The sequence below is a fragment of the Plodia interpunctella genome, chromosome 25 (assembly GCF_027563975.2).
Source record: "Plodia interpunctella isolate USDA-ARS_2022_Savannah chromosome 25, ilPloInte3.2, whole genome shotgun sequence".
Taxonomy (NCBI): Eukaryota; Metazoa; Arthropoda; class Insecta; order Lepidoptera; family Pyralidae; genus Plodia; species Plodia interpunctella.
The window spans coordinates 6,531,177-6,544,094 of NC_071318.1; the positions used below are offsets into that span (position 1 = coordinate 6,531,177).

Consider the following 12,918-nt stretch of genomic DNA (forward strand, 5'->3'; position numbering starts at 1 on the left):
TTGACATCAAGTTGACATTGACAAGACTGACTTGACTGCATGCAAACCATTAAGTTCTCAACAGTGCAGCAAAAAGTAAGTAATGCATTGATGCAGATGCAGTGAAGGCAATGCGAATTCAAACCGCGTATTTTTTTAATAAAAGTTGTACATACTATAAATGCAAAAATAAATATGTCTGACGAAGAAGAAATAGAATACTTAGATGAGGACGCTGAAATCGTTCAGCAGTGCGTGCAAAAATCAACCGAGAATCAATTTCTCGAAACAAAACCTATAACCCCATTGTTGGTTGAGAGGCCAGCAAAGAAGAAAAAGCGAAAAATCGAAGAAGATGACTCCGATTACGACCCTCGGGATGACATCGTGCCACCGCCAAGTAATCGTAACAAGAAGAAGAAGTTAAATCCTGCACGGAATGTAACAAAAGTTGGTCCATCTGTTCGCACATATCCTGTGGTACAACAGTTAATACGCGCTAAGAAGCCGGTACTCGCGTACGCTGTGCCGAAAATTCGTCGAAATATGAAAATATTCATACCGGACTATCCTGATCCCCTGTGTTTGCCTGTAAGAGCCATAATGCGAACGGATACAGACAGAAGAAAATTGAAGTCTTGGAATAATGCTTGTATATCACATTTGAAACATGCTGACAAAATGTTGAAGCCCGAGAAAGGTGTTACTAAAGGATCGTCGAGAACCGTAGTTTTGAGGAATTTCCAAAACAGACAAACTGGTATTTAATAATTTTATGTAGGATAAGTTTCAAAAACAAGATTTTTATGCAACAAGCTTTTATCGTCTTCAAAGAGATCATGTTGTAATCATTTAGTGATAAAGAAAAATATAGATGTGCAGTAGACTGTTAATGTCTACCATTCTTACAATTGTTTGTCTATTGTGTCTCGATATTGCGTGATTACCGGGTTAAGGAGCTCCCTTTTTTTAAACATTCCAATAAACGGTTATCTAGTATTTTGCCAACATAACAATGTTAAAATCACTAATTGGTGCTAGTTTAAATGCATCAAGATACATAATTTTGTTGCAAATCCAATATACTCTCTTGTTGCTGATATTAACAAATTATATGATATTACTTACAGGCAAGTATGAGACAGCTGTGTGGGCCAAAACAAGTGTAATAAATGATAGTGGAATCACAAAATCCCAGAATTTCCAGAGTATCCTACCAAATTTTTCCGAGAGGACGGTCCTTAAAGTAAATGCTATAAACAGAAAGCCTAAAAAATTCCACCGTGTTGATGAGGTAAAGATAATCTGTTTCTACTAGTGGTTGCCAGTGGTTTCAAACAAAAATATACTATTGTCACTATCCACCCTCAGGAGATTTCAATACAATACAATACTCTTTATTGCACCAAAAGCGAAATTACATAAAAAAAAACAATACAAAAATAAAATAAAAAGGCACAAATGCGGACTTAAGCTAAAGCGATCTCTTCCAGTCAACCTTGGGGTGGGAGGAAACGATAATGGAGAGAAGGCGTTGGCGCAGTAAATAAAATAAACTAGCACATAATATACACACATATACATATAATATATAAAATATATATACAAATTACAGATTTCTCAGATGGATGGACAATCAAGCAGACTTTTTTACATTTTTAATTATTATAGTTGAATAGACTAGTCTGATGTAAATTGGTTTTTTACTTATATTATTGCCTTAGGTAGGGTTTTACCCTACCCTTTTGAACATGTACTTTATTGTGTACTTACATTGTTATATTACTGATAAAAAATTATACATAAATTTATATTTAAAAAATGGTAAGCCCTTCTGGCATTATAGGGACTAACACTGTTTGAATGAGTTTCTTTTGGCATTTCTTCTCAGCAGTATCCTTCCGAAATGCTAGTAGTTCGTAGCTTTGGTAAATATAATTTAATTTAGAATATGACGTGAAAAAATACCTTTGAAAGCCTAATTTCTGAATAAATGATTTGATTTTGAAATTGATATAATGAATAAATATTTATTTGTAATTTTTTTTGTAAAAGTGGTTGATTTATTTTATTTTGATTACAGGTGATACTGACGAAGGAAAACTATGACAATGAAGAATCGTTGGTTGTATACAAACCTAAGCAATGTATTTTGGCCGTGTATCAAATGATTACACAAGATGACAGGTAAGTCTGATCTGTCAAACTTGGATTTACATTTTTTTTTGTGCATTCCCTCGTTTCATTGAGGAGGCAAAGGGTTCTAGCACATACAGCCAAGTCTTTTGTTATTTTTTTTTTTAATAAAAGTGGCTATAGTCCACTGAAGAATAAAGAAGGCGTAAGCCACGTCTGTGTTCGATATAAAACAGTTAAGGCATAAGGGCCTAATATGAACACACTATATTCTCATTATGAAAGTAACTTTTTTTTTCTTTATTGTTAAGGCACACAAACATAATACAGATAATAAAAGTTAAAAAAATTACTTTTTTTCTAAGTTATAAATATTATAAATTAATCTGTAATTCACTAGAGTGTGCTTAGATTTTCAGAACAAGTAGTGCTTAATCTAGAGATGAAAATTCGATAATTTTCATCGTTCAAAGTTTCCGTAACTTTAAAAATTTCCAGGAATGTTTCAAGAAATATTGGCGATTTTTTTTCCTTTGGATTGACATTGTTGCCTATCAGTTACATAGGTTTTGTAGCCCTTAGTCGCCTCGTACGACATCTACGAGAGGAAGTGGTCTTATCCTGGGAGCATTATCGAGTTATTGCTAACACTGGTGTCATCTGGATTTTATTCAAGTCGCCTAAGAAATCTGACACGATTTTGACCTTGACTACCTCCCAACCCCGTACAAATGTGAATTTCACGAGCGATTTGAACGCCGCCGCGGGTTATCATTACTGTTTATTAAATTGTTCCATACACAGTGATCAATTAAATTATCCTATTTTATAAACAAGTAAAGTAGGTACTGGTGAAATGTTAATTTTATAAATGTTTATTTTTAAAAAAAGAATTGGTATTCTTTATAAAAAAAAATATATATGCGACACTAATGAAACGCCACACGCCGCATTGAAACAGTCGTGAAATTGCAGCTCAGTGGAGGCGGCGGGCGCGCGCGCGCGCCTGCGCGAGGCCGCGTGCGGCGCCGCGTGCTGCGCGTGCTACCAGCTCTCGTGGCGGGCGCTGGCGCCGTCGCACGACGCACGCAGTTTGTTATATAATATTTTATCTTTTACTAGCTGCACCTTGGGGCTTCGCGTGGCAGTTTCGGGATAACAAGTACCCTGGGTATTTATTCCCTTCGCGAAGGAATTTCGGGATTAAAAGTACACCGTGTGTTATTCCAGGTTATGTTCTACATGTGTATTATAAACATGACAGTCGCGGCTTCGCCCGCGTGAATTTTGCCACGGGAACGGTTATTTTTTCGCGATGAAAGTACTCATATGTCTTTCTCGTATGTAAAATTTCAAGAAGATTAAGAGAAGAGAAAAGTTAAGTAGATAGAGCGTGAAGATGTAACGAACTTACTACTTAGCATTTATAATATTAGTTAGGATTAACTGCGCCCCGGGGCTTCGCTCTCGTGGGAATTTCAGAATGAAAAATACTATGTGTTATTCCAGGTTATATTCAACACGTGTACCAAATTTCATAACAATCTATCAATCTGGTAAATTTTGCGTGAATAAGTAACGAACATACATATATCCTCACAAACTTTCACATTTGTTAGTAAGACTTAGCTACTGCCGATCCCATTTAAAATGGAATTTAGTAAAGAACAAGATAATTTTAAAAATTAAGTAAAACAATTCTGGAATCGGACGGTAATGGAACTACTGAGCTATCGAGACCAAACAAAAAAGAAGTATACGACTTTTTACTATTACTTGTTTCCCGCAGCGAATGTTATATCATTTTCCTTCTTCACAGATAACGTTCGCTGCCCAGTATGTTCGCGAACGTTCGTCAGTCTATACAACCTGCTCACGCACGTTCGTTCGCATTCGTCCGAGGACGTGAGGAAACATAAGCGGCAGTTTGTTACATTGCTTGCACGGGTGAGATTTTTTTTACTTAAATACTTTTATGCACAATATTATTGTTAGAAACTACAAGAAGCAGATGTATGAGGTATGAGCTGAACAAATTTACGAAAGCTTTCCCGCGGCTTCGATCGACTAAATTTATCACGGTAACAGTTATTCCGCTTATTTCCGAGATGAAAGGTCCCTATGTCCTTCTCCATACTTCAAACAACATATATGCAAAATTTGGTAAAGATTGGTTGAAGGTCTATCTACTAGATAGACCGTGAAGAGGTAATTTGTAATTACAATATTAGTTAGGATGGCCAGACTTTGCCTTGATTCTAGACGGGTAGAAAAATAAGGGGGGAGACCTTTGCCCAACAGTGGGACATTGTCATCAAAAGGTTAAAAAAATCATATCTAACTATGGAATAAGCTTCCTTCAGCAGTGTTCCCTAATATGTTAGACATTGGGGTTTTCGAGTAGTTTGTAGTGTAAGAAATAACTATAAATATAAAAATTGACGAGAAAAAGTGCCTGTGAAGGTCTAATTTCTGAATAAATTATTTGAATTTGAATTTGAATTCGAGATAAGAGTTTATCGCTTTCTCATAAAATAGGCAACGCATCGGTGACCCGTATCTTGTGGCCTAGTTGTCTTCCCACACCTCTATGTGTGTTGGATTAAAGACTATAGGAAAGATGAAAAAGAAAACTATAAAAGCTATATTTGTTAATTGACGTCCGGCTGCGGTGAAGTCTGTTGCGCCGCTTCTTCTTCACCTGCGCTTTGGAAGCCGGCAGTGGACTTAGTTTAAGTAATTTTTTCACGACATTATGTGATGTATATCATCCTAAATTGAATAAAGAATTTTCAATTTGGAACAGGACTATGGAACAAGGGTTCCCAACTATACTGCTAAAAAGAGTATTATACTGTTTTTCACTAAATTACTGTTGAACAATAAAAAAGTTTACAAAATACTGTTTTCAGACGCTCACACATATTATTTAAAAAAATTGTTAGATTTTAGGCTCAGTCTCAGTGCAGCGCTGCCGTAATATTACGCGTTGCCTCGTTCATTTAAAAGATTTAAACAAAATACTGCCTATTTTCTTCAAAAATACTGTTCATTTTGCTTCTCAGACCTAAATATAATAGTTTCGCCTTCTCTTTCGTTTCGCCCATGCATGAGAGAGAAATGCGTATTAGACAGACACGAAAAGAAACAGGACACAATGCTAATATATTTATTCCCTCGCCGTGTGCCAAGTTTTATAAGGCCCAATCTGTCGATTGGTATGGGATGTGCCGGGAATTCGTATGGAAAATCAAATCAAATCATTCAGAAATTAGGCCTTCACAGGCACTTATTCATGTCATATTCTAAATTTATTTGCCGAAGCTACAAACTACTAGCATTTCGGAACTACCACTGCCGAGAAGAAATGGCGAAAGAAATTCGTTCAAACAGTGTTGAAATCTCACCTGGGTACGCTAGCCTATCGTCTATTCTATTTGTCTTACACTTCGCTTTTTAATCTCATAGCTGCATAAATTTGTACAGCAGCAACTTGTCTATGGACTTCAGGGTGAATTTTCGAGCGTTTTGAACGCCGTCATTATCCTCCTTCAAAATAAAGAACCATGCTAAAATCTTTAAAATTATATGTTATTTAAATTTTACACTACCCTTAACACAGATTTCCGTCTTCTTCATAGTCTTATTCCTCATGACTGAGGGTCGTGGTCATTACGTGGAATGAAAAATACACAACAACATTCTTGGCATTATTAATGGAGTGGTTTGCCATTGCCTTCTCCATTTCACACACAAGTTAATAATAATCAACCAGTGTGCAGGTTTCCTCGCGATGTTTTCCTTCACCGGAAGCAAGTGGTGGCCTATGAAAACTACATGAGTCAGATTGGTATACAAACTCATGTGACACTAGTAGGATTCGAACCTGGGACCTTTCGATCCACAGGCGGCCGTCTTAACCTTTACACCACCACCGCTTCACCGATTATTAGTTATGAATTAGGGTAGTGAAAAGTTTCTTGTCTTTGTTGAAATTTGAAGAAGGGTAATGACGGCGGTCAGAACGCTCAAATTCAAATCATGTATTCAGAAATTAGACCTTCTCAGGGACTTTTTCACGTAATTTTTATATTAAATATGTTGTATTAGTTATAATCCACAGAATTAAAAAAAAAAACTTTTTGTCTCTGTCCTCTTACAACACTGCCTAGTTCAGAATTGCGTTCTTTTACTTTTTCAATAAATCGTTTCTAATAAATCCTGATTTCTTTTGCCCTAAACCCTTCAAAATAGTTATATCTCACAAGCTACAAACTAAAATTCACCCTTTGTCGCGGCGTGTCAGACATAAAAGCAAACGCAGCTCGGGGAAGGCCGCAGCTTGCTCTCGCAAACACGGAGCCCATCAAACCGGCGGCGCGTGTGCGCGACGCTTCTTACATATTTTATTTTATATTTCTATTAATTACAGAAGTAAATACAGTTATTTTGCCAACAATATTTGGTATTTTTACTGGCTTTCACACACCCTTCATTGTCTTTCATTTGTTGTCGTTTCTAGATGGTGCCGTATCACTACAAGTGTCGTATCTGTCAGAAACAGCTCCCGAGCATCGCCAAGCTGAGACAACACGTTGCAGGACACAAGGGTGAGTTCGTCATTTACCAGCTCTTGCCCGCGGCTACGCCCGCGTGAATTTCCCACGGGAACATAGTTTGAAGTACGGAGAAGGGGACCTTTCATCCCGGAAAAATAAATGTTGCCGTGGAAAATTCTCGTGGGAGAAGCCGCGGTCAAGATAATAATGAGATGAATTTTGCCTGTTCCTGTTTGGTCTGGTTTGGTTTAACTGGCAGTGTGTCTTATGTCAATAAGTCCACCTATTGTTAATTTTCATATTGTTGAATAAAATTTAAATAAATGAACGATCTCCGTGGCCTAATGGTCATCACGCCGGACTGCTACACTGGAGGTCGCAGGTTCGATCCCCGGTCAGCTCAACATGGAAAATTATCTTTTTTCAGATTGATCTGGGTCTTAAATGTTTATGTATATATGTATTTGTTATAAAATATAGTATCGTTGAGTTAGTATCCCATAACACAAGTTTCGAACTTACTTTGGGGTTAACTCAATAGAGATTGAGTTTTGTCCTTATATATTTATCCTTATCCTTATATACTTATATATATTTATTTATTTAAATGAAAAACATCTGGATTTTTTCTTTTTGTGTGAGAATTCTGAATATTACAACACAAACTTACAGATAGATTAGAAAATGCTTACCCTTATTTATCTATTGTTACAGGTCTTGAAAAGTTCGTGTGTGAAATTGGGAATCACGTGACCAGTTAGCGCCTAAGTATACTTTTAGTTAATTATCTTGAATATGAGTTGATGAAATAAAATTAAACTTGTGAAAATTATACTTTTTTATTAGAAATTCTACTTTTTTATTAGAAATTCTACTTTTTTATTAGATGTTCTACTTTTTTATTAGAAATTCTACTTATTTATTAGAAATTCTACTTTTTTATTAGAAATTCTACTTATTTATTAGAAATTCTACTTTTTTATTAGAAATTCTACTTTTTTATTAGAAATTCTGCTTGACCGACATAAATATCTATGAAAGTGTTTCTTCCACGACCATTATAAGAATGTTAGACACATTCTACCGATTCTAGACATACCGTAAATAAGTTTTTTTTATAAAATGTCATTTTTGCGACTAAAATCATGTCTGTGCAGTAAACTGTTGAGGAGTTCCGTCGTCGGGATCCGATACTGAGTGAATTATCATATCGTGGTAATAGGTATAATGCATTTTCATGAATAGGTACGACATCAGCGGGAGGATATGGCAATGACCCCAGTCGCCCCTAAATGCCACTACGCGCCACAAAGAAAAATGTGCCCGCGGCTTCGCCCTCGTGAATTTCCCACGGGAACAGTTATTTTTTTCCGAGATGATAGGTCCTTCTCCATACTTCAAACTACATGTATGCAAAATTTCAAGAATATTGGTTATGTTAATTGTTTAAGTAGACAGAGTGTGAAAAGGTAACAAACAAACTTACTTTCGCGTTTATAATGTTAGGATTATTCTAATCTAGGCATAATCTGTAATTAAAACGTCTTTACAACAAAATTGTTCCCCAGGCGCGATAATCGCAATAATTGACAATTCCTTAGGAAAGTACCTTCCTTTATATTCCTACCTAAGTAAGTATACTTTAATATGGTTTCGAGTGAAGCCGGGACGGTCCGCTAGTATATAGAGAAATGCTTTGACATAAAACCATCCAACTCGACTCGCCATCAACCCTTTTGTAAAATAGACGCCCTTTCACATCAGGTAAATAATATATCTATTTCATATGTCTGCGTTCCTCCGTCCCTTCACTGTTGCCATAGAGACGATTGATATTACAAATAGACAGACAATTACAGTATGGATATTAGGGTTGCTTTAATTAATAGGTACGGTTGTTGGGTGAATTTCACGAGCGTTTTGAACGCCGCCGCGGGCTATCATTAGTGTTTATTAAATTGTACCATACACAGTGATCAGTTTAATTATCCTATTTTATAAACAAGTAATTTTATAATTATATATAATTAATTTTATAAATGTTTAATGAAAAGAATATATTCTTTATTTAAAAAAAATATATAAAAAATTATTTATTTTAAAAAAATGTGCGACACAAATGAAACGCCACACGCCGCGTTCAAAATGTCGTGAAATTCGCCCTGATAATATTGTATGGGTATACTTTAGTAATTAGGGTAAGTGTTATGTATGTTAGCAAATATCATATACTACCTGTTTTACCGCGGCTTCGCCCGCTTAAATGCCCTCGGGAACAGTTTTTTCCTCGTATTAAAATGGGATTGGGATCATCATATCAAGTGTGGCTAACACTGGTGTCAGATTTTATTCAAGACGCCTAAAGGTATCTGACATGACTTTTACGACTACTTACCCCCATCTAGTGGTAGTCGCATACACACTAGTGAACTAAACTGTCCGCCAGTGTGCCGGATTCCTCACGATGTTTTCCTTCACTGGAAGCAAGTGGTGGTCTATGAAAACTACTATATATGAGTTAGATTGGTGTACAAACTCATTGTGGCACATTTAATATACACACAGCGCCATCTAGTGTTTTCATTGCAAAGTTTATTTTATTAGCATTGAGTGCTGTGATTAGCGTCATCTATAATAGAATACAGGTTTTGCGCAAATACCACTTTTCCGGGATTACAGGTACCCTATGTTCTTCTCCATACTCTTAATTATATAGGTACAAGCGAAATTTCAAGAAGATTGGTTGAGTAGATAACGCGTGAAGAGGTAACAAACAAACTTACATTCTCATTTATAATATTAGTTGGGATTGGGATGCGAAAGTATTGTTTGTTACCTGTTCACGCTTTATCAGCTCAACCAATCTTTAATTTTTGCACAGATGTATGTAGAATGATATAGGTTACCTTTCCTGAAAAATTATGTCATGGATAATAAACGCGGGGGAAGCCGCAGGCAAAAGCTGTATACATATCTTTAAGTTTTTTTTTGTCGTCGTTATAGTAAACTGTTAAAGTTTTTTTTTGTCGTCGTTATAGTTGACTACCTCGGTGGCGCAGTGGTAAGGTTCTTGCCACTGAACCGAGAGGTCCCGGGTTCGATCCCCGGTCGGGTCATGATGGAAAATGATCTTTTTCTGATTGGCCCGGGTCTTGGATGTTTATCTATATATGTATTTGTTATAAAATATAGTATCGTTGAGTCAGCATCCCATAACACAAGTCTCGAACTTACTTTGGGGCTAGCTCAATCTGTGTGATTTGTCCTAATATATTTATATTTATATTTATTTAAACCTCGAACCATAGCATGTTGTGTAGAGAAGAATATGTAAGCGTGTAGTTGAAGTCAAATGAAAAATTATTTTTCATCTTAGAATGATATGGCACATCACTGCCTTTTCTCTTCATTATTTTTCAATAACAATTCAAAAATTAACGATTGTTTAAGCACCATGTGTTTCGGGGAGTCACAGTAGAGAATGAAACCTACTAATACGCGGGAATGAGACGGAGATACACTTTTCTGACGTATTTCCATTTCTAACCTATTTAGTTTTACACTTCCCTTAATGAATAGGGGACTTTACACAATCATGTCAAAACAACAAATTACATCAAGATAATGATAATTCCGATAGGTCAATGACCTGCGGGGGTGCGGGGTGAATGACCGCTGACGTCAGCGGGGTCTCCAGTTTTGGGGTGCGATTTGATATTACTCGATATGGCGAAAATTCGGACCCTTGTGTAGGGGATGATTTTGTGACGTCATTCGCTCGTCATGGATGGTTAGGAAATATGTAATATTACAATGTGCTAGCTCCGTTTATTAACTGACTTCCAAAAAAGAAACGAAGTTATATGTTCCAGTTTATATATTATTTTTTTATGCAGGGTTACAGGTATCTAATGCATAGCCTTCCAAAGGCGCATAAGGTAAATAGAGACTAACATCTTTTGTTCTACGACTTTTGTCTAAACGTATATAAAATAAAATATACAAAAAATCTTTTTTTTTAGTTTTAATGTCGTTTCTATAAAATGTTCGATTCCGCATAACGCTACTGTACTGTCTCGTGTTGCTTGGCTATTACATAGAGTTAAGATGTATAGAATCGCAAAGTAGATTGTTTTTTTTTTTATATGAAAAAAAAGCTACTAATCTCGAAAAGTCGTAGAATAAAAGTTGCTTGTTTTGATGTACCCAAGTAGTCTTTAGGAGGTTTTGCCTTTGATATCAGTAACCCTGTATATGTGCAATGGCATCTTCCTTTGGATATTTGTATTTATCAACTCGATTCTCATATATTTTCCCAAATATTTTGTTTGGTTAATTGTGTTTTACATCTATATAGCACCCGATCACAATCTTAACACGTTTTTAGCACATATTTTTTCAAAGTTTTCTTTACACTCCTTTTAATAAACATTTTTCAATTCCTTTGAAGTCCCGCACTAAAAACCCGACATAATAATGAACTAGAATTCGAAACTTGCATAAATCCGTCAATAATTAATTAGTGGCACCCCTCGGCTACCAACGCGTGTCATATCAGATAGGGAGGGCTGTTTTAGTTTGGCCAGCCCTCGCGTAGTTTCCGTAGGGCTAACAAAATCAAAGGGATAAGGGTTGTAAAATTAGGCCCTGAAGGTTTTAGCCCCTACAAAAAAGAATTGATGAAAACCCTACGTTCTAATTACTTATAATGGAACATGAACATAACTTCTCTAGAACAGAACCACTCCACATCCATCTCCTGAGACGACTACGGGACCAAGGCGGTCGATTAGTAACAATAGTACGAAGGAGATAGAAGGAGAAGGATAATAGAACCGGATCTTCAAAATTGTAAGGTTATTATTTACGCTAGTCATGGTCTTCGCGGCGTCACAGCACCGAATGCGACTAGGAATATGCGGAGTTGAGAGAGAAAGATAGAAGTATATATCCTTCCTAGCTAATATTAACCCCCTGCTCCGCCTGCGGCTAACTCTTCCAACACTCCACACAAAATTCACTCAATTTCTTATTTAATGGTCACATTGGATTTTGAACCTTTTTGATTTTATATTAGTTGATAAATCATCAACTCGTGATAGTTCCTCAAAATGTTTTTTTTTAATCGGAAGCTCGCGAGTAGGATTCGAACGAATCTGGTACCTTTCGCTTTCGGTTCACAGAAAAAATTAGATTCAAAATTCTTTGTTCAGCCTTAGAATAAGTTGTACTTACTTAAAACTAACTTAAGTGGTCTTCATAACCACTATAGTTTATGCTTACACAAATTGTGAATATTGCAAATATTGTCATCACACTTTTCTGCTCCGCGACAATCATATTATGCTTTCATGCGCGCGACAAAGGCATCAATCCGTCGCGACGTCACTGATTTGTTTTTGTGAAACAGAAATAGATACAGAATCCGCACATATATGGATTTCGTGTAAAATGCCACTCTTGTCATCTGGACTATGGTAAGGATTGTTACATTCTAGACTTGTGATCGCCCGGCTAAATGTTACGTTTGATCGACTCGACCATAAGTGGCTACTCGACCAGAAGGCCATGCCCAACTCGCCCAGTGGTCGAGATTTAAATGGCCTAGTTGCCACATAAATCGTCCTCACACGGGGTATAAATCTTAGTGATTGGATTGTGTAAATAACAGTGAAAACTGCATCAATATCCTTAGCTTAGAAACAGACAAACGCGGAAGGCGACTTTAGTATTATACGTGTTATACTATGTAGTGATACACAATGCTCACTATTTCAGATAACGATTATGAAGTTTTTGACTATGTACATTATGTACTATGTATAATATTTGAAAAAAAAATTGTAAGAAACAATAATGGTAAGCCGATCTGGCACGATAGGGACCAACACTGTTCAAATGAGTTTCTTTCGGCATTTCTTCTCAGCAGTGGTCGTTCCGAAATGCCAGTAGTTTGTAGCTTGTGAGAAATAACTATAAATATAAAAATTGACGAGAAAAATTGCCTGTGAAGGTCTAATTTCTGAATAAATGATTTGAATTTTGATTTTAAAGAATAAATTAAATATATATATATATATTATATGTCCCTGTTGTAATGTGACTGACAAAAATGATATAAACTTTCGACTTCTAAATTATACAGGGTGAATGCTCTGGTTGTAGATGCCATCTATTGAGGGGTACCTACCTACTGTCATTAAAAATATGGGTGACATCCAAAAGTTTTATTTTATTGTTATCA

General features: G+C 36.2%; 1 protein-coding gene across 2 annotated transcripts; it reads left to right on the top strand.

The window, feature by feature from the left end:
• The first annotated feature begins 16 nt into the window (after window positions 1–16).
• On the top strand, window positions 17–7,503 carry LOC128680970 (uncharacterized). 2 transcript variants are annotated; one of them, XM_053764498.2, is made up of 7 exons: window positions 19–739; window positions 1,110–1,273; window positions 2,063–2,166; window positions 3,091–3,206; window positions 3,935–4,062; window positions 6,638–6,725; window positions 7,389–7,503. In XM_053764498.2, exons 1-7 carry the CDS (start codon window positions 175–177, stop codon window positions 7,433–7,435), a joined length of 1,212 nt encoding a protein of 403 aa, XP_053620473.1. In that variant the 5' UTR covers window positions 19–174; the 3' UTR covers window positions 7,436–7,503. The 2 variants fall into 2 exon arrangements, with proteins under 2 accessions (XP_053620474.1, XP_053620473.1); XM_053764499.2 differs by lacking the exon at window positions 7,389–7,503 and having other exon boundaries at window positions 17–739; window positions 3,077–3,206; window positions 6,638–6,727.
• Window positions 7,504–12,918: the final 5,415 nt, after the last annotated feature.